At 39.7% G+C, this 22,707-nt stretch overlaps 1 protein-coding gene across 1 annotated transcript in view; it reads left to right on the top strand.

Annotated features, from left to right (window-relative positions):
• The window catches only part of MAATS1 (MYCBP-associated, testis expressed 1), a 49,006-nt gene that overhangs the window by 15,814 nt on the left and 10,485 nt on the right, over window positions 1–22,707 (top strand). The window contains exons 2-12 of the mRNA XM_009879946.1: window positions 619–717; window positions 2,831–2,988; window positions 5,799–5,882; window positions 7,162–7,218; window positions 8,122–8,303; window positions 8,994–9,171; window positions 9,541–9,698; window positions 9,957–10,139; window positions 10,252–10,394; window positions 17,180–17,296; window positions 21,121–21,203. Of these exons, the coding sequence (XP_009878248.1) occupies window positions 619–717; window positions 2,831–2,988; window positions 5,799–5,882; window positions 7,162–7,218; window positions 8,122–8,303; window positions 8,994–9,171; window positions 9,541–9,698; window positions 9,957–10,139; window positions 10,252–10,394; window positions 17,180–17,296; window positions 21,121–21,203 (1,442 nt within the window). The remainder of the gene's footprint in view (window positions 1–618; window positions 718–2,830; window positions 2,989–5,798; window positions 5,883–7,161; window positions 7,219–8,121; window positions 8,304–8,993; window positions 9,172–9,540; window positions 9,699–9,956; window positions 10,140–10,251; window positions 10,395–17,179; window positions 17,297–21,120; window positions 21,204–22,707) is intronic.

Raw genomic sequence — 22,707 nt, 5'->3', positions numbered from 1 at the left:
GCCGCGTCCGGCGGGGCCGGCCGGGCCCGGGGCGGGGAGTTAGGTGCTGGGGAGGGGGTGTGCAGGTCGTGAAGCCGTTGGGCTGGCCGAGCGGGCCTCCCCCGCCCGGCCGCCCCCCTGCGAGACGAGGTGCGTGGCCGGAGTCGGCCGAGGGGCTGTCACTGAGCGACTGCCAAGTAGCTGCGCAGGGAAAACAGGTCTGGAGCTTTTTCTTCGGACGTGTGCATCTTCCACGGAACAGTAGTATTTCAGCTCTGAGGCTCGTTTGTGTGATGGTGGAGTTTCTTTGAGCGGGCCTCCCCCGCCCGGCCGCCCCCCTGCGAGACGAGGTGCGTGGCCGGAGTCGGCCGAGGGGCTGTCACTGAGCGACTGCCAAGTAGCTGCGCAGGGAAAACAGGTCTGGAGCTTTTTCTTCGGACGTGTGCATCTTCCACGGAACAGTAGTATTTCAGCTCTGAGGCTCGTTTGTGTGATGGTGGAGTTTCTTTATTCTGGAGATGTGTATTTCAGTTTTTTTTTTTTCCTTTCCTAGTTTGTTTTGTGCTCTCTTACGGACAGGCTTTTAAAGAAGGAAGTGGAGCCTGATGATTCATACTGATTCCTCAAATATATAACTAGTTCCATTTGTTTACTTATCTTTCAGACCCCCTGTACACACTATCAAGTGAGAAGGACCACTCAAAGTCAAATGTCCATGAACTTCTTTGTGATAAAGTGGTAGGTGTTGGCCAAAGATGGCTCATGTGCACCTTATGTTTCTGTGTCTGTGCATACACACGGGTAGAAACTGTGTCTCAGTTCTAAGCTGCCCTCTTAAAACAGCAAAATACAAAGCAAATAAAGCAGTTTTATCTAAAACAAGACTTGGAGAGTAACCATGATTGCTGGTCTAGGGTGACTGTAGCACCAGCTTAGAAATGCCCAGTTTCATGTCCTGAGTAATTTCCTAAATTGTGCATCAGTATTTTTAATAGAATACCTCCCAATGCTGTTAACAATAGCTTGTATATGTTATTAAGATCTAATAAAAGAACTGGACAGTTGTTCGGCTGTTGTTCAAGCAGAGCTGTTAAAATGTGTTATTTCACATGGTGCTTCCTCACTTGCCTTGGGATATACTTACACTGCAGCTCAAGGTAGCGTACTTGGACAGTTTAAAACGAACTAGGTAGGAACAGCTAAGCAGCCTGAAAGACTGCAAACCTGTCCTGATTCTTCGTACTAGGTTAGCACAATTTAACTTCCTAGCTAAGCCCTTAGGTAGTTGGCCCATGCTTAGCTCCCTACTGCATGTGCTCCCCTGCTATCAGTATTCACCCTAGCTAGTTTAAAACCAGCTAGGCCACGTTTGTGGGAGTTGCAGTCACACCTTTTGACAACAGTGAATGATGGCTGGGCAGGCTGCATATAGGTAGAATGCCAAAGGAAAACAAACTTGGTACAACTGTACAAGGAATCGGATTTTAAACAAAAGAGTCCTCCTGAAGCTATGCACTTGACTGAGCCTGCAAGGCAGATATTGTGAACTCTGAAACGCCAGTGCTGTACAGTAAGGAGGAAGTCCCTGGGCAGCTTTCCAACAATGCAATCAAGAAACATTTTTCTGAGGAATGTTTCTGGATGTCTCTTACCCCGTTATCTCAGACTCTTTCTTATGTCTAAATGAAAAAAAGTGTGTTTGTCTGCCTCTCTGTAGAAAGACATACACATGGAGCTGGAAACAGTGCCTGTCGTCATAGACAACCTTGCAACAACATGGCTGTGTTAACAGTTCATGCCAGACTAAGTAAGCAGGCATACTGTCACTAATGTCACGTCACAGGTGTAATGTTGCGGATGGGTCTGGTGAGAGACTCTGACTTGCATAAAACATATTTTAAGCATATGAATCAGCAAGTGCATAATGTGCAATACAAAACAGTAAGACTTTGAATTCTTAGTCTATGGCATCACAAAATGGGGTGGGCAGGGGTTGTGATAATATTAGTCTATAGGGTTTTCCAAACTCTCGAAAGTTGAATTCCCTTTGAAGATAAATCAAACAAAAATGCAGTCTCATGCACAACAAGCAGCTGCTCATAGACCTTCATCATCTGACACTCTCTGACACTGGTGAGTTAGTGTACTTGAGATACCACCACTACCCCATATGCATCTGAGTTAGCACCTGCTGAAATGAGAGGAGCAATTCACAATTCACATCTGATTTCAGGCTTTACAGAAGCTCAAGCCAATATAGCTACATCACTTGAGTCACGATTGCAAAGATTTATTGGCAACCATAAATTTAGAGGTTTATGGCATACCTACCCAGGGAAATTAGTGCTTAGAGGGAAGGGTGTGGATTTTTAATGTGATCATTTTTGTGTGTTAACTCCCATACAGCCATTTTTAACACATGCTAGAATTGTTACAGTGTAAAATAATGTAACTTTATAAGTGGAATATGTTACTTCATTTCTAGAGCACACAAAATAGGAGGGAATTACATGGGGTCATGTGCTAGAAGTTCACATTACTGCACATTCACAGTTACTGCACATTAACTTCTTTATGTAACGGACTGTTAGACCCTTTGATTTTAAGTATAAGTTTAGACACTGGAAAACAGCCAGAAGACATATCTGTGCATCTGCTGCTAGTCTGGTATGCTCCACATCTTGAGAAGTACCATCTAACCAGCTGACATCATTAGCATACGTATGCCTCCTTCTTTCCCCATCCCAAATGTGCAGTCCTGTAAATCACAGCAAGCTGAAATTCTGATCTCTTTAACACTGTTGGAAATCACTAAATTACTGCCTCTCTTCTTTGTCTCTACAAACATTAGGTAAAGGTACCAATGTTCAGAAGTGTGTTTAGTAGCTTGATCCATTTCCCAGGCTACAGCCTGTGTGTGGAGGGCAAAGATCCAGTGCCTCCATTTATTAACCGAAGATGGAGAGGGAGGGCTCAGCAGTGCCTGGAGGCTCTTCAGCAGCTTGCTTCGTAAGTGTTCTATGGTTGGATAATTTAAAACAAACATACAAACAAAACCAACAAAAACCCATGCACACTGAAGTGGAGATGACTGCAATTTGCTCCTACTTATATTTCGCTTGAAATTAAGAGATTGCAGCTGTTGTGGAGTATGGTTGCCCATCTGTTTCTTACAGGGTGGATGTTGCACATTCCTTCATCCCTGTGCTATTTGCTTTGCAGCGGTTGCTGGGAAAGAGAAGAGAGTTATTTCAATATCTTATAGATCAGATAAGTTATGAAGACTTCAGTGACTTGTGTGTTACTTCAGCAGGAGCTGTTTCCTTTTAGTCCCACGCAGTTGCAGCTGGTTAGATTGCTTTTGCTGCTCGTTCAAGGGTGTATGGGGCCTGAACCAGGGCACCACATTTTTAGTGCAAGGGTTTCTTAGTTGAACTTTCTCCTGGCGTCATGATTTGGGCTTTGGATTCAGCAAATATTTAAAAAAACGTGTATGTGTTTTGCCACACCATGCGTTTTTTTGGAGCCCTCTTGTAGCTGCATTCAAGACTGCAGGCATCAGCCTAGGTAGTTGTTTTCAGATGTTTTTGCTGCATTAACAAACTAACTTTAGACCGTGGGCTTTTCAGATGATGCGTGCTCTGGAGTTGCTGGTAACTGAGTTCTACCACATGCCAGATAGTAATCAAAGATGTTTAAGAGTGATACAGCAGCTTTCACACCTGATTTTCTTCAGTTTCGAAAGCATATTCTTCTAATTTCCATAATAAAATAAGAATTTTAATAAGAAAAATAATTTTGCTATTATTTTTAGCATTTCAAAGTGTCCCCAGCACATGAAAACCTCAGTGGCTTCTTATATTTTGCCTGTTACTCTGTAGCAAGAACTTATTTGAGGCCTACGCTGCTTTAAAATTGATTTACATTTCAACAACATGTATTTGCAAAATGTCTTGCAATTAACAAAAAATGAGAAATACATCCCCTCTGTTTCAACCTGCACTGATTGACAGTGTTGCTGGTACAGAAGATAGAATATTTCCCAGCTGTCTTCTGTAGTTGCATTGCCTCTGCAAGGTTACCAGGAATAAATGCTCATTTATTTCGGCAAAGTCAGCAAATATAAGTCAAGGACATACAAGAGGCAGGATCTGTGGAATAAAAGGGGCTGTTTCACTGGGATCCCATTGTGCCTATAACTATACCATAATAGGATGAACAGCTTATGCTAATAAAGTTAGATCATAAGAATAATTGCCCACCTGTGCTGAATGAAACACAAATCCATCTGGATGGTGCAACAATCTGATATGTAAAGAGTCAGCTAGTGGAACTAGCCATCAGCTCAATTAACTCATTTGAATTACAAACACAACTTCACAATAATAGGTTGATTAGTGCTGAGCAAGTATCTCAGGTTACTGCGCTGCATCTCAAAACATTCCACTTTTTTGTTATGCGATATGTCTGAAAGCACTGGGAAGAGATGACTTTAAACTTACCTTGGCAGTAAATTGTATGTCACGGGAGGTTAATGAAGCATCTCTCTATAGGCTTTGCTGTAGTGGGTAGCCATACTGTGGCTCCCCAAGTTCCACAGCACAGCTCGCAGGGCTTAGATGAGGTCTTTGAAGACAACTGATCTCAGCATGCAATCCCCTGGTTTGATCCCAGCTGTCGAGCAATGTTATGTATTGTTAATTGTATCTCTGTAAATATATCTCTGTATTTAAAATTAGGCAGCAACAACCAACTCCAGCACCCACAATCCCATACCTCTGAGGTCAGGATTCTTACAAGTTGCCAAAAACGGTCTTACAAAAAACATGACATTCAGGACTTGCCATATATATCGCTTAAGGAAATGACTTACCTTAATGGTATGATATGGGCTTTTTTGGGTTTGTTTTTTTGGGTTTTTTTTTTTTTAAGAACTTCTGTTTCTTGTCTTTAAGCACCTTGCAGGTTGAGAATAGTAAGACTGGAATGTAAAGTAGTTGTGAAATCAAATAGCAATCCTGATGCATAGCTTTCAAAGGACTCAATTCTACCCATTCTCTCACTGACTGCCTTAATGAGGTCCACCTCATGATCTTCCAAAGCTTTAAAATAAAGAAAACCCTCCAAGATATTATAGAGAAAAATTTAAACAGTCTGCCTATTTTAAATTCAAAATGGGGAAAAAAAAATGAAGAAAGGCTGTTCTTGCAAAAGATATGCCAAATGATATGCTTGTTCCAGCATAGGTTTTGAAATGTTCACGTGGTCATCCTAATTTTTCTCCTTTATTGGAGAATTCATATTTGGAGAATATTGGAGAACTCTAACATTTGCTCAAAGTCTCTTTAGCTACTTTTGAAAAGTAGAAAGTGGTAGTCTGCCCTTATATTCATTCTACTCCTTTACACATATTTTCTGTCATGTAAAGTTTTTCACTCTTAAAGAAATGAGCTTGCTCCCCCCACTCCCAATAAAACTAGTTTACTTTACAAGGTCAAGCATTTACAAGTGGCCAATCCTTTTCATGACAAGCACATAAGAAAATTTTCTTAAAGGCAGCAAGTGAGTATTTCTTGCCCACACATATTGGGAAATATACATAAAGTGTCAAACTGTTTTGCTATATATGTAAGTATGAAAAAAGCAAAATATAATTGCTTGTATAAGTATGGGGATTTTGTGGAATTTGTATTGTGCATGTTTGATTGCGCAACCAGAGAAGTAGAGAGCGAGATTAAAAAAAAAAAAAAGCATAAGAACAAAGATCAGAATTGCTCTGAATGTACTTCTTAAATTATATGCTGTATTTTGGCTTTTAGAGCTCAGTCTTCTCTTCAAATACCTCAAATTGTGTATGAAGACCCTGAAGTCAGTGGAAGGAATCGCTACAAATATTTTGCACGGTAAGGAATGAACTGATTTGCAACAGAGTTCAGAAGCTTGCTTTTGTGCAGTTTAAAGAGCACCTATATAAATGCCTTTTTTCTGTCATTCTTTTCTGTCAGTTCTTTGATCACTGCTGTGCAAAACCTAAATAGTAACCAAGTCTTAAATCACAAGGACTTTTTAAATTCACTTTATGCCAGAATGTTCAGGTAATGAGTTACCAAATAAGCAAATGTACCAGGCATTCTGTACTTAATAATTATTTGTAGAAAACTTTGGGCTGTAGATGCTCCTACACAAAGGAAGCAGATGCTTACAAAGCCATTGTGGTTTTCCAGACTCCTGGAAAGGTGCCTTCTTAAGAAGGAACATTTTAACACCCAGTTTCTGCTAGGAGCAGAAAGGAAGCAAAAGGAATCCTTGATTAACTTTTCATCAATATGTGCCCTACTGCTGAACTGCTTTGCTCCTTCCAGAATGACACTGCAGGCCAGCAATGGACTCAAGATCTGAACGAACAGCAAGCATACAAACATTCTCGACTTGGTCACATATACTTTGAATTACATTCACTATTATAGTCAGCAGCTATTGGCCAATGTGTCCACTTTAAATATTAAAAAAAAAGCCAAGTTTAATGAATTGAAGTTCTTTATGGCTCCTTTAATAACAACAAAAAAAAAGGGCAATGATGATGAAATTAAGCTTTAAAGTCTCTCAAAGGCTAAGGGAAATCGATAGTGAACTGCAATATGCAAACTATAAGAATGCCTAAGATGGAATTATTAATATGTTGTTGAGCCCATATCACTTTCAAGATACTTCATAAAATAATGCAAAAAAGGAAAAAATCCAATTAGATAAGTCCAAAACAGCTTACCTTACCAGTTGATTGTAGGAATGAATTTCAGGATTTCAAGAAGTTATTAAAAAAAAACAACCCACAACCTCTCTCAAAAGCTTAAAGTGAAAAAAGCAAACTAACTAGTGAAATATACACTAACTGTTGTGAGTGCCCTCAAAACTAACTTCTTTTAATTATTGTATTGTTTTGCAATTCCACTTTCTGCTTTGGCAGAAGAATAACTCTCACCCCTACTGGTAAAACTCTGTCACTCCTTACCTACGAAAGAACTATTTAATGTTCAGGCACAGTTCTTAAACATGCAACTACAGAACCTGAGTTGTGGAAAATCAGTGTAACTCCACTGAAATTAGTGGACTGCAGTTTTTCTATACCATAACGATCTTCTTCACTTATGGTTGTTGTCTCACGTCTGCATTCTCTCCTTTCAGACCTCTCATCCCTTCTAATAAGCTGCTTCCGCTACATGTTGCATATGCAATGGCAAAGTAAGTAGTGAGTTCTGGAACATTACTATTGTAATGGGTCACATCTCATCAGAAAAACATTGGGAAGCTATTTAGCTGGTGACCAATATTTTTCATAATGAACCAACAGGAAAAAACTTGTTAAGAGGTAAGGGTTTGTTCGCCATTGAGAATTCTTGAGGAAACAGGTGACTGACTGTTTCAGAATTTGATTGCAGTATATAAGTAGTGCTTTGTGGGTAAAGGACATGTGCCTCAAGTGTTATGTCATTATGAGGCCTGAAACAGAAAGTCAAGTGTCTCTGAATCCTGTAAGAGATACTAATGCAAAGAAGATTCTCCAGTTCAGCAATATTGTTGGGAAATCTGCTATTTTCTTACAATCTCTGTGATAGTTGCAATAATGTTCAGTGCTGTAGAGCATCCATGAAGTAGTCTAATGTGGTTTTCCGTGGAGATCAAATTTTGAGGGGACTTAAGAAGATTCAGTTCCTAATGAGTCAACGGAAGTTGCACGTGCTTACATCAGAATTGAATTTTTGTTCTGGAATTGTTGGAAAGAAAACATGTAAGCTAAATTGAAGCAGTCCTACTTCATTTTACACTCAACCATTACTTTTTGTGCCCACTAAAAGCAGTGCTTTAGGATGGATACATAGGGAAGATTTGCATGTGATAACTTGTGAGAGCTGAAACCAGATTTCTGGATTGTTTTGCTAAGGAGGGGGGGTTTCAGAGGGCTCAACGTAGCCTTCAGTCTGCTTTTACTAAAGATAATGGAGTTAACATCAATGGGAGCAATGTTAATATAAAACAAAACACATTTGGACATCCTGCCTTTGACAGTGTTGTGTTTCTGGTTTGTTGTGGGGTTTTTTTTGAATGAATGTGACAAACGTTCTTCCATCTTGCATCTCTTTTTAGGACAGAGCCCTATGTCCATTCAGCTACAAGAGACAGCAAGGTCTTTGGTCCCAAGTTACGAACTTTGGGCACGCAGACAGATTACAGGGATGGTGAAGCCCAGACGGATCCCTATTCCCCTGAATATGTAGTTCCCAGTGGCTCAGTCCCTGAACTTTTGACACTTGCTACACTCACTTGGGGTGAGTTGTGAAATCAAGATAAACGATAGTAATCGTGTCACCTCTTTAACAGGAGGTTCTGGGTTTTTTTCAATGTCAGGTTTCAGGTCCATTGCCAGCCTTGGCAGCCCTTTGTTGTCTTCCTTAGAGGCACATTATTTTATCTATTTCTAAAATAGCTATGATATTTTCCTACTTAATAGTGCTGTTCTGGGGCTTTTTATAGTGGTTTGAGATCATTCAATATTCTACAAATATGAACTAGGAGCAGTTTTTCCATTTACCTGCTGTTCTTCAGCTGTTCTGAGTTAGACATCAGTAAAAACACAGTATGAATGCTACTACCCCAGAATATACCTGTGATCCTCATCTCCCAGTGTCCGATCTGCAATAGTGATGGACATTGGACATGCCAAGGGAATTGCTCATTCTCAGAAAGTGTCATCTTGGAAAATTTTTTCCTCCTTTGCATCCTGCAAGTAGAGGAATAAAATGCCGGTGCTAATGTCAACTAACCTATAGCAACTGCAGATCCTACCATTCCTCATACTCTAGAATTTAACTGGCCTTAGCATTATTCTGGCTATTGACAAACCTGCTTGTGTTTAACGTATGGGCTTGTGCACATCCAGCCCTCTGGTGCTTTTTGGTGGTGGTTATTTGCTGGATTCACCATTCTCCTGAAGACCTACTGCTTCTTGTTCCTGTAAGGTCGGGGGCTACCAGCAGGACTAGCCGAGGTGGAGATGGTTGAACGTGCCCGGGAAAAACGTGCATGGGAAGCAACTCTTCCAGCCATGGACAATGCCTCACAAATCGCGAAGAGGAGAAAAATGATGGAAGAAATGGAGAGGAAGGAGTGGGCCTTTAGAGAACAGGAAATAGAAAAGTAGGAATCCAATTATACATATTATATTATATATACATTATATATATTTTTTTTTTTTTTTAATTATTGGCTGAGTAGAGAAGGAACAAGAAGGTTTGGAGGATTGGATGAAGGCTACAAGCTTTTTATTTCTGTGAAAATCCCCTGATTTTGGGAAGGGATATTTTTGTTAAATTTAATATGAGACTGCTACCACAATACTTTTCACCAGCTCTAAACTCACTTTTTAAAATGAAAGATTAAATAAGAGATATGCAATATGAACTATGTGTGAAGTAGTCAGTTGGTATGTAGTATTTGATGCTGACAGCATTGCACAGGGCACTGCAGATTACAGTAGGTCATACCTGGCCTTTTCTTTCCTTGCAGGATGCAGGAAGTTCGACTGGAAGTCTTAAAGAAGCTGTTGCTGAGGCGAGAGGAGAATCAGCATGAGCTGGATGCCAAGCGCTTGAACGATCACTGGCAAAATCATCAGAAGGCTAAAGAAGAGAAAATAAAAAAGATTCAGCATGACTGTGCACTGAGTAAGTTTGAAAGACAGGGAGAGAGCAGTATGAGACTTAGTTTTCAGACAAGCCATTTCTATTTTTGGAAGGTCACAGTCTTTATTCAAGATGAAACAGGTTGTGTCCACAATATAGATATGCATGGCCAACATTTGTTCTGGTCAAACAGGTCATGTTTTTATACTAACTAGCAAAAATTCATGTGAATTTCCAAAGATACAGGTTTTTTAGAACTATTTGTATGAAGAACTTTTTCACATTTGTATTTCTTTTCAGTGCTCAGGAAACTGATAGCTAAGAGTAAGAATGTGATGGGGAAGCTGGAGAGAAGAGATATCATCAAAGAGTATACTGACTTTGGATCACAAACATATGCTCCTTTGTCTAGAATTGGTTATTTCCCAGACAACCATTCTGAACGCTATGTGGTAAAAAACTTGTATCTTAACACCTTTGCAGGTAAGGCATTTTGGAAGACTTAGTTTGAATGAGATATTTACTTAAATTATTAACAAAGCTCAAATTTGTCTCCCCGCTACTTCATTACTTAATTGCTATTTGTATTTCTTAGGACTGTGTGAACTGGAAGCATCTCTCCCAGATTCTATCACCCACATCAAGATTAAAGCTCCAAAACCTAAGTATACTACCACTAAGGCTGGATTTATTAAAAGATCAGCAAGGCTAGAGGTGGAGCTGGCACAAGTTCACCAGGTACAGAGCTGCATCTAGCAGCACGTCAGGTCCTCTTAGATTTGAACTGCTGAGAAATGCAATTGGGAAGACACATGTGAGGTTTCTCCCAATTTCCTGTGCTAAATTCATATTTTCTGTAAGACAACTTCAAGGACAGAATGGATCAAACATTCAAACTTGTTGTAGGCATGACCAGTACTGCTCTGGAACTCAGTCTGTCAGTACCTTCTCTCCCTAATATCTATGCCTCTCCAAGCCCATAGAAAACAAGCATAGCTGCTTCTGTCTTCCTACAGATCAGGTATTTGGATTGGAACACATTATGTCAGTTAGAAATTCTCTCCTGCCATTCGCTCATTCTCATTTCTCCCTTGCTTTTGTAATGCACAAGTGGCAAGCCTACTGGTTACACTGTCAAACTACTAATAATTAAATAAACCAAATCTGGATTCATATTCTAAAAATTCAGTACATTAAAAAATGTACATTTTAAGTACGTATTGTAAAAACACCTGCAGCAAAGCATTATTAAAATGACCGCACTCATAAAATTGGATCAGAACGGTGGATGCACGTCACTGTTGTTCCCTAACAACAGCATCTGATTTACAAACATCCTAATTGTGTTTTGCATATCTTAATTTATCACAACTGTTCATGCAGATGAGGTGTCCATATATGCAATTAACCACTGAGGAAAGAAGTGCCTCATTTGCATCTACAATCACAATATTTGTGAATTACATGTACTTTTAAGTATGCTTCTTGTGATGCTGTTGAGGGTTGTCTTTTTTTTTTTAAATCAGGCATATTCTTGGCTGGCTGCTGTATCTGAAAAAATATTGAATTTCATTTGTAAAGCTTGGCAACTTTCACATATGTTTTATTTAGTGAAGAAATATTTCATAATTGGGAATTATGTGTATAGCTTTCTTGTTTTAGTGTAATTTAATAATACTCTCAATGCAGACAGTAACTTTCTACTAATTAATTTTAAATTGAAATCTTGTTATGAAAAGTCAATCATATTATCTCAACTTTAAATTCCCCTGGATCTTGTAAAAGATGAAACATTGCATTTGATTATTATTCAGAAGGCAAATTTTCAAGTAAAATCTTGACTCCTACAGGAATTGTTCAAGAACTAAGAACATTAATTCACTACAGTTTTAGAGAAGACACAGTGGTGTTGAAGGGGTTTGAGTTCGGGTGCTTTTTGCATAAAATTCAAGTAGTGACTTTGTATAATCTGGATCATAACACAGTTCTCATAGTCACCAGAACGTTAGCCCAAGCTTTCAGAGCTGAATTCCAATTACAGCAATTGTATTCTTTGTTCAAAATACGTCTCATGGTTTGAAAGACTACAGTGGGGTGTCTAAACTGTAGTCACGGAGAAGTATGCCCAAATGCTGGCTGCTCACACAATAATGTCTCTATTCATAGAAAAATTGGTGGCCAACGGGAGATGGAATGCAGAACAAAAGCAGATAATTCTGCATATTTTCTTTCTTAAATCAATGTAGATCACTTATTTATAACAAAGGGGCTAACATAACTAATACTCATTTACCCACCACAAAAAAGCAAAATGTATTTTCTTTTAAGATCACAAAGCACTTCCTTTGCTGACAAAGGTGATAAATCCACTACGCAGTATTTAACTGCTGCTTTTAGATATACAGAAGTAGGCACCAGACTGGTTGGTCCAGATAAGCAGAAAGTACTGACACTGTGAAACACCCAGACTGCCTCAGCCACTGTTAGATTTAAACAAACTTTCTGTTCAGAGCAACAAGAAATTACTGCCCTAATTAGCACTTGAGCTCTGCAGTGCTGTTGTTGGTCACTTCTCCCATCAGAGGCTTTTGCTTGTTAAGTTTGGTAGTTATAGCATGTTCTGGCTTAGCAGGGCCTCTCTGACAGGTCCACCTCATAAGCTACTGGAGCTGTCAAGAACAGGGCAGTAAAGGGTGCAAGAGTACTTGAGTTACCAGAATTTAGCACTTGAGAGGACAGCTGTCTGACCACTTGGCATAAGCAGTCCCAATCGTGCCAAAAACCTCTGTCACACACAGTATGAAAGAGGTTTAAAGCAGGCAATTAAGGATCATCTTAGAAGGGCACTGTGTTGCTTTGCATTATTTCTATAGCTGAGCAGCTAGACCAATTTTCTCTTCAAAAGCCTCTTTTTGGTGCAGTCCTAGCACACTTAATCTATAAATTTTCTCCCATAATCCTAGAAATAAAGCAGAGTCTAGAAAATTTAGAAACTACAGAGTGATCTAGCTCTAGAATGAGTTTCTTTCATTTTCCCTGGATAATCTGTGGAAGGAGGTGGCAAATAGAGGAGGAATGCTAGATTTTGGCCTCAGAAGTAATTCATTTTAATAAAGGAAGTTTCCAAGGCTTGCTTCTCTGACCAAAAAAGTGGCAAGATGGACTAGTCCTCCTCATTATGTTCCTCTTGGTTTGCCATTTTGAGGGTTTTCCTAAGATTAAAGCTTGTAAGAAGGGATAAGCAATGATCCAAAAAGGACCTGTGTCCTCTTGAGAATAAGAACAGCTTCTTCCAGCTTTGAAACTAAGCTGAAAATAAGCAACTTTAGAAGCGGACTTTTTGAGGACCAACCTGAAACCTTTTGCGGGAGTATTATACAGACTCAGTATTCTTTGAGTAATTCTCTAGAAGAGAACATGGCAGAAACAGGAGTGACCCAGGTTTTACAGTAAAAATAACAATCTGTGTCTTAAGCTTGATCTGTAAAAGGACAAGGAAAGCTGTTTCCTTGCTAGTGCAGGTGACAGTGCTTTAAGGAATGTAAGTGAGCCATTATATAGACAGCCTTGTGTGAAAATCCAAGGCATTAAGGAGATAGCATACTGATATAGCTAATTACTACAGGAAAGAAATGCAACTAGGTAACAGAATACACCAAGGAACGGAGGAGCTGCTAGAAGAAATCCCAGTGCAGAACAATGCTTGACTTTAGCTTGACCTTGTATGCTCTGGTGACTCAAGACGGGTGAAGAGTCAGGTAGTTTCAAAGTGCTCTATCAAGATGATGTCAGAACAAAGAATCACCTCAGCATCAAGTGCAACTTTCATCATGTCTGTTTTCCTTTACCTGGTTGCTGAAAGGAGGTGGAGAAGTAGGGGGACCAAGAATGTCTCTGGAGAAACTCTCTGCTAACTTCAAAGCGTAGGAAAACCTGTTCAAGTAGTTATTTCACCAAGAACAGATCTCCAACATGGTGTTAGTTGTCTTATGCTCAGACAAGCTCTACGAGCTGTTAGGTCAGGCTTGAGCAACCAAGATGCAGCAGCCATGCTGTATTGCATAGTAGGTAGTCAGTCTGTCTTTGATGATCTCACCTTCTTCATTCATAGGCAAAACGGAAGAGAGAGAAACATGACTGTATACTGTGTGCAATACATGAAAATAGCATATACCTAGTGTCTTGTGAAAAGGAGAGGATCACAGAGAAGATAAGGAAGGAATCTAAGGAATGATTTATTTGAATGGAGAGTTGCTTCTCAAGCCACTATCCTGTCAAGAGTTCTGCTTCTATCAGAACCTAGCAAAGAAGCTAAAGTGTATGGCCAAAAGCATGGGAGTCATTTGCTGTTCACTGCATTTGCCAGGAAAATGAAAAGGAGATGAATTGGGTGGTCCTTCACTGTCCAATCCAACCCGATTATACCATGACTCTGACCCAACTACCTGAAAAAAGGAATGTAGTCTATCTAAGAAAAAATGGAGTGGGATATATAGGCAATAATGTTTGAAGTATGTTGTTCAGAAATGGAGCACTTTTTTCTTCTTAAAGAAAGTATTTTACAGCAACTCTTGGACCCTGGTCGCCTTATTTCGAAAAATGGTAACTTGTTAAGTTAGGCAAAATCAGTTAATGCAAAAAACCTTTTCTTTTTCTTTTCTTTAATTAAAGCAATAAAATAACTTAAAACCTCAGATTAGGCAAATCAAATGGTAAGCATTTTTGACTTAGTAAAGATAGCAAAGCAGGCACTAGACTGTGCTGACATGAAAATGTAAAACCACTTCTGGGAACTGCAGTATTTCTCAAATCTACATTAATAAGAATTCCTTCTTTTCAGAAGTGCTCATAGATTTTTCTGTCCTTAAAAGTTGTTATTGTGGTTGTATTTTGTTACTCTGGTTAGCAAGAAATATTTTTGGAGGCTAAGGTTTTATTAGAAAAATTCTTATGAATGCAACATTGTACTAATAAACATAGGAGCCATTGTTTTGAAAAGAATCACAATTACAGCAGCTTTTTTCTTTCAATCCCCACCCCCCATCATGTAAAACACCTTATAAATCATAGCAAGCACTGTTCTAATCTTCATGCCAGAGAGCTCTAAGGTCATCAAATACAAGAAACAGTTCAGAAAATCTCTCAACATTTTTGAGCTATAACTATTTCACGTGGCTTATAAGCAGTTTATAGGCTTTGATTCTGGCATTATTAACATGGTCCATTCCAGATATTTTCAATAATAAAGCATTTTATCCCCTCCACCTAGAAATCTCTTTCCTTTTCTGGAGCAATTAATTATCCTGGCCTGAAAGGACAGATCCAATATGCAAGAAGAGTTTTGTACAATGACCACCAGAGTTTAAAAACTTCATTAGTTTCACAATTAAATTCTGTGCGAATGCCATCAACTTCCTGTTACTAGAGACAGAAAGTAATCATGGGATTTTTTTCTCAAGTTTTTCTTTAGTTTCCCACACTAGTGAAATATTGTATTTGAACATTTGAAAGAGAACGAGCAAGATAAGAAAAACGCATACTTTTCCTTGCTGGAATATGTCTGTTCTTTCAGTAATAAAGACTACACATCCAACCCATACAGTAGTAGGATTATAATTTTGAAGGAGCTTTAAATGTACATACTCTCTTTCCTTTTCTTTGCGAGCCAAAGTGTGGTGGCCTACAGCAGGCAAATATTGCCATACAGTTGAAATGATTATCAGAATATCTTGTTCTAAGTAGCTTGCGATGGGAAGTTGGCCAAACTTTGGATCTCTAAACAGTTTGAAAATGACTTGAAACATTTGGGGAAGTGGTGCATTTCCACTCCATGCCTGCTTTGGCTGAAAAGGTTTGGCGTCTGCCGCCAAACAGCTGCGAGCAAGATAAAACCCCATCTTAATGGGCTTGTGGATTTTCTTGGTAGAAGGAGGTTGTCGAGCTAGTTAGTTTACCTTTTGCCCTTAGTCCACTTGTACAGTTGCTGTGGATGCCGCTGGGCAGCTGGGTAGTTGCAGATGGGCAGAGGAGAGTTTCAAAACATATTTTGGAAGGAAGGGATCCTGAGTCATTCGGTTCAGCCCTTCACAGTAACAGCATATCGTACAAAGATGTTTCACTGTGGAAGGGCCACAGAGACAATACACTCTTCAAGTAACCCCTTTCATAAAACCTCCTTCTAACCCACAGTAACAAGCATTACACTTATAGTTAAGGGCAAAGAGTTATAACCATGCTGTAGTGATATGTAAATTGTAATTAAATTGTGATATTCCTGCCCATTTTTCATGTTTTGAAAGAATCTTACCTTTATCTTGTAGGAAAATCATAAATGTTTTTGTCATTGCATAAGGAAAGTAACACACCTTCCTCTGCTTGCATATGGGTCAGTGTTTAATTGTTTCAATGAGATTCCTATTTTAAAATGAAAAAAATAAATCTGAAATATGCTTTTACTTAAGAATGTATTATATTAGAGATCAAGTTTATACCAATTTTAGATTAATTTCAGGTGACTCATTCTATGCAATTGCTTATGACTTATTTGTAAATATAGTAAAATAACTCTCACTTCTTTCTTACGTATCATTTTGAAGTTTCAATCAGTATCTTCTGATCAACCAATGGCCTAATATACTGACCATATTCAGTTTTTCAGTTGATGTGCAGTAAGAAATAGAAGCCACAAGCCTGCAAAGCGCAAAATACTTTCAGCTCCCTATAGTCAGCAGCAGTGAGCATCTAGAGGACTGGCCTTATAGTGTTGTTCTGTATAGCTGTTGGAAACTGAAGTTTTGCTTAGCATAAGTAGCTAGATTGGTGAAGCCTTCCTTGGGCCGCAAGGTGTAACCTAGAAACATAGTGAACTTAGGCTGAACTCTTAGTCCAAGAAGAATGGCTAGTATTCTTGCATGACTTTGGTATGATCAAAGGAAAAGGAACTATAATTCTTGGAAATGAAGAAAGGGAACATTCTACCTGCAGTCAGCAGAAGACAGATAAATTTCAGGTGCATATAGTGAAGAAAGAGACCGTTCTACCCAGAGTCAGCAGAAGACAGCTGAGATCCAGGAGATGGATGAGATCCAGGGACAAAGAGATGGGACAAAGAGATCATGAAACTGTGTAAGTAGGTAGAAGTACCTGCACCAAAACTCCAGTCATCAAAGAGGACATGTAACCATTGAACAATTTGATTGGACAAAAGACACACTTGTTGTATGAACAGCTTATGGCATAGATTGTTAGGCTTTAAAAAGCGCAGGAAAATAACCGAGGGGTGCCTCTTCTTTGAGGCACCCAGCTCAAGCTGTATTAAAGCAACTCTGTGACAGAACCTAGGGTCTGAACTCTTCTTTCCAGTCAGAGGCTAAGATTGGATCCAGCTGCACCTAGACTTCTCTCTGAGAAGGATTTTAGAAAGCAAGGGGGTCCAATCTGAACCTCGTGACTCAGTGGGAGGTTTTTCTCAGACTCTTCTTTAACACTAGCCCAGTTCTCATTGAATTGGATGTCTATTCCAGGCACTACTGGAGAAGAAGAATAAAGTCAAGGAGCCAAAGAAGCCCCTCCGTTTGCTTGAACAAGTAGAAAAGCCTGTCCCTAGGCCACCCACTCCAATCCTGGAAAAACCATCAATTGTAAGTGGGCTGGGTTTAGCACTTTTTTTCTGTTGATCCCTGATTGTTTCCTACATGGTTGTTAAAGGAATGCCCAGAGAAGGAAAGAAGTGAGCTTTATCTTTTTTGTGTGCATTCATGTTAGAAATAGCCATCACTATTTCTTAAGACTCTCTTAGTCTCTCTTTATTCTACAAAGATACTAGCAGCTGAAGAATTGAAAATCTTTTACAATATCTGTTGGCCAAGTCATAGAATATTGAATCGTTATGGCTGGAAAAGACTTTTAAGATTGTCAAGTCCAACCGCTATCTAACTCTACTGGGCCCACTTCTAAACCATGTCCCTAAGCACCATATCTAGATGGCTTTTAAATACATCCAAGGATGACGATTCAACCACTTCCCTGGGCAGCCTGTTCCAATGTTTGATAACCCTTTCAGTGTAGAAGTTTTCCCTAATATCTAACCTAAATCTCCCCTGGTGCAACTTGATGCCATGTCCTCTTGTCCTATCTGTTGTAACTTGTGAGAAGAGACCAACGCCCACCTCTCTACAGCCTCTTTTCAGATAGTTGTAGAGAGCGGTAAGGTCTCCCCTCAGCCTCCATTTGTCCAGGCTAAACAACCCCAAGTCCCTCAGCCACTCCTCATAACACTTATTCTCAAGACAGTTCACCAGCTCTGTTGCCCTTTTCTGGACTCTCTCCAGCACCTCAATGTCCTTATACAGTGGCACCCAAAACTGAACACAGTACTCAAGGTGTGGCCTTACCAGTGCCGAGTACAGTGGGACAATCACTTCTCTAGCCCTGCTGGCCACACTATTCCTGATGCAAGCCAGGATGCTTTCGGCCTTCTTAGCCTTCTGAGCACACTGCTGGCTCATATTCAGCTCACTGTCAATCAACACTCCCAGGTCCTTTTCTGCCGGGCAGCTTTTCAGCCACTCCTCCCCAAGCCTGTAGCGTTGCATGGGGTTGTTGTGGCCCAAGTGTAGGACTTAGTACTTGGCCTTGTTGAAGTTCATACTATTGGCCTCAGCCCATCCTTAACTAAACTTTATTTTATGACATATATTGGTAGACATGTTATTCCCTTGTTCTTGGGGAACAAAAAGACAGATTATTGTTATTATTGTTATTGTTATTATTATTCAGTGTCATCCGACCTTCTGATCTGACAACACTATTGTAATCTGGCAGAGCAATTAAGTTTAGTCCCACTGAAGTCAGTGAGACTTTAGGTGCTTAGCACTGAGCGTGCCCTTCATTAATGTGCTGGAGTGAAGCTCTTGTCACCATGCAGGATACAGTCTTTGATGAGTATGCGCCAGTTCACAGAAAATGATTCTTCTGCAGAGACTGAAATAGCAGTAATGATGTGTCATGGGGGATGTGATATGCTGTAGGAAAAAACAACTTTTTAGGCGAGCTGCAACTTCTTTTCCTGTCTTCAAGTAATGTACTTAAGAGGTGGTTGCCTCAGTGGATTGCTTTGTCTGCTTATTAACACCATTTTCATGATGTAGTAAGAATCAGACACAATTACTATTTAAAATTGTGAATTTAAGAGAGTCACACAACCAGGAAAGTGAGAAAGACTTACTGGATCATCCATGCTGTCTTCCTTTGTGCAGTATGATGTCCTATGTTTTATACAGTCTGTTTTAAGATGACTGAAACAAGAATATCTGATTGGGAAGAGCTTTTTACAGCTTTACTAGCTCCTAAGTATTAGATATTGTATTACAGTGGTAGATTTAGACTATTTAGATTTATCAGTTTAGCAGATTTTTAAGTACATCCAGGTAACATGGAAAGAAATCAGAAGGATTTGTCCCCCAGTTGTAGTCATTCTCGAGAGAGTTTACAAATTATAATTTCTTTTAAAGAGTTCCAATATAATAGAATTCCACCTAAATGAATTCTGTCAACATTTGTTTTATTTTCAAGTATCTTTATGTGTGAACACAGAAGAGTGGAGCTCTCCAGTGAAGCTCCATCTGTAAAATCAGGCCACTTCATCCACTGAAGAGCAGCACTAACATTTCTTGCCTTGCAGAATCTGCGTAAGGTTTCTCCTACCAGCTGGCTGCAAGGACCACTGAAAGCAAAGCTCTTCTGTGTTGTTAATACTTCCCTTCCTGCCATACAGATAGAAGTACCAACTGCTAAGTGCACCAGCCTCTTCCTGCTAGGGTTGAGGATCTCAAAAGGAAAGCGTGCCAGGGTGACAGGCAGGTGACATCATTGACCACAAGGGATATAAAAGAAAGTGGAGACAATGGAGGTGCTACTGCAGGCCTCTTCTCCCCAAGTCATTTCTTATGCACTTACTGGCCACAACAAGCTCACAGAGCATCTCTGAACCCCTTCACTGGTTTATCACTTTCTCCCAGCCCTCTCTAGTTTTCAGCCTGCGCTTAGATCCTTCTTTATCCTTAATTCCTTTATTTATTTCTTTTCCCCCTGCAGAGTATGATAGGCTTTACATCTCCCCTCATTCTTTCCTGCTGGTCTGTAGCAGGCAGATGGAGAAGTTGATGATTACCCTTGCTAAGGCATCATTTGCAGCGCTGAACAACAGAAATACAGAAAAATGCAGCCCACAAAAATCTAACCCAAATCTTATTTTACATCAAGCCAAGCAGTTTGGCTTACCTGTCCAGTATATGTGCCATCTCCCTTTCCAAAACTGTAGCCAGGTGATATGGTACAGTTTAGCTCTCTGACTGGACTGGAAATTCATCCTTTCTTTCCAGAGAAAAATAACTTACCAAATCGTAAGGCAGTCCCTTTGCTAGTTCTGCTTTGCTCCTCCTGGGTGGTGGTGTGGAAGGCGGGAATGCTTCCTTTTGCATTTGGAAAACTTAGTCTTCAACACCTAAGAAAAAACAGATACTAAGATTCAAGCCCACACCACTTCTTTCATCCCACACTCTTCCCTGTTTTTCCAGCACTTCTAAAATACCACATTTCAATACAGACCTCATAGGCTCTTTATTAAAAAAACTTCCTTGCAATTTTTAGATTTCTTTCCCAGGCACCCAAATGGGCTTTTTCCTTCTGCTACTGTCAACTCAAGACTAGAAGACCCCTCAGCAAGAAAAGATGCTGCCAGCTGTGCTTCCTTCATTTAAAATAAGCCTTTTTTATTTTTTTCCTCCTGTAGTCATGTTCCCTATCCCACTATACTCCATCGTTCTTCCAAGTTGATATCGGTCCCACAATGTTAGGCCAATAAAATTCTCAAAGACACAAATCACAGTATAATGTAATTAATTTTACTTCCAAACTATGACTTTCTGAGTCTTAAATTTACCGAGTTACTCTGATAAAGGTCACTACTGGAATAAATATCAGAAGAAAAACTGTATATGTTCCCTTTTAATTTAATCCTTTTATTTACGGTTAACAGCTCTCTTGTACCTCCTTCAATAATAATTCTATTCCCTTAGTGTCTTGACCTGTTAAATTAATGTAGCTGATGCTCATTTTGCAAACTCAGATTCAGTCAAGCTACAAATAGTATTTCTAATGCATACAGTAATTTTCTCCATCAACATCTCCTTATCATTAAGTATTTGTCTCTAAAGACCCTCTAAAATCTCAGATAGAATCTAATTATACAGCCTTTCTCCCCCATCGCTTGTAAAACATAGAAGTATGTATTATTCTGACTCACCTTCCTTTCCCTAGAAATTAGAAGAATGTTGTTCAGAAATAACTGAGAAAAAGCTGGATATGAGTTAGACTTTTTGATAGTTAGATGGATAATCTATAGAAATCTCAGTCTCCAAAGAAATAATTAATTATTATGTGGATATTTGTTGTGTTCTGGCAGGAGGAAGAGGAAACAGAACTGGCAGTGATCTGTCTGCAGCAGTTACTCCGAGGCAGGGCTATTCAGAACATGGTATTCTGTGTCTCTTTGTTTATATCTCTTTTCGGAATGATGGTGGGAATGATTGAAAGTGTGTTTGCGATCTTTCTTCCACAGCACTAATCAAGGGTAATGAGGCTTCTGCCGCATATCCTCCCGTATGTTATCTGGAGTCCTTCAAGGCTGAAGTCTTTGCTTTCCAGCCCAGATTTCTTTTAGGTTCCTACACATGTCTGTGTCTCCCTGTTCTTGCTATCTCCTACAGTCAGCTATTTAATTAGACACTTCATAGCAGAATTACTCAAATGGCAAATTCTAGACTAGACCTGAACCATGAGTATATTTTGCCTTGATTATGCCAGGATCTAAGGCACAAGAAACCATCCCAGCAGGCCAGCTTGTATTTCATACTGTCTTTCCATTTTCCTGTGGTGGTGAGCTGAACCTTAGATGAGGAGCAACATAAGCATACCACTATGATTTCCAGCAAGTGCAGGACCCATCATTCTGCTTTCAGTGGACCAGAAGTGGGTCTAGGGAAAAATTAATTGAGTAGCTATGCCTCACGGGCTTTACATTAAGCAAATCTATCACTTTAGATCAGACCCATCCAGAAGGTTTGTTTTCATGCCTGCTGAGAATATAATTGATATTCCCTCTTGCGCTAACTATTTAATGTTTGTGAAGTGTTCCCATATGGGACCCTGACCTGAGCTTTAGCAAATAATGCAATACCATGAAAGCAGCTTGAGGTGGAATATAGTCTTCCCAAGCTTTATCTGGTTCTGTGGTGATCTGTGAGAAGGATGTTTGATGCCATTGCAGGACTGTTGACTTTCACATGATGATATGTCCCATGATTTTAGGAATCTCCTTCCAGCTACTACTGGATCAGAAATGTATGACTCAGTTGGAGAATGATGTGAGCAGGGCTGAGTGATCCTTTGTGGCTGTTGGAAGTCCGTTGGAAGAGAGGGGGAAAAAAATAAGTGTCAGAGAAGGGATGGGCCACATAACCCCATAACAGGGACAGCAGAAGTTTCAACAACCTCCCTACCAATTTATTGCTTTGAGCTGTTGCTGGACTCCATAAAAACGAAGGTCAGAGAACAGTAGATGTTGAAACAGGAGACATCTAACCCTGGACTGAGGAAAAGGGACAATGCTCACACTGGGAAGCTTTGACATCAGGGCTGATATAACAGGATATCCAGAAGGCTATTGCCCTTTTCACTTGACACTGGTGTCGCTGTTCTGCATTCCCATGGTTTGAGTTCTGGGTGAAGCCAAACAGAATGAAAAAAAAAAAAAATTATAATAAAGTAGCAAGAGATTATCTATACTCCACAGCAGAAGGTCTCAGCTTTCATCTTTTATGCAGGAGGGTCTAGGCAAGATTTACCAGACAGCAATAGTGTTTGCCTAAATGCAGCCACAAATTCATTACGGAGAACTAGGTCTTGGAAACAAGTGACCCTGCAACTTGGAGAAAAAGGGCGTGCTTTGCTCGCGAAACATGTTGATCTATATTCTCCATTTAATATGCTT

This window comes from Charadrius vociferus, unplaced genomic scaffold, assembly GCF_000708025.1.
Source record: "Charadrius vociferus isolate BGI_N301 unplaced genomic scaffold, ASM70802v2 scaffold162, whole genome shotgun sequence".
Lineage (NCBI taxonomy): Eukaryota > Metazoa > Chordata > Aves > Charadriiformes > Charadriidae > Charadrius > Charadrius vociferus.
Note: the sequence above shows the minus strand (reverse complement) of the source record. Positions and strands in the feature narration are given on the sequence as shown.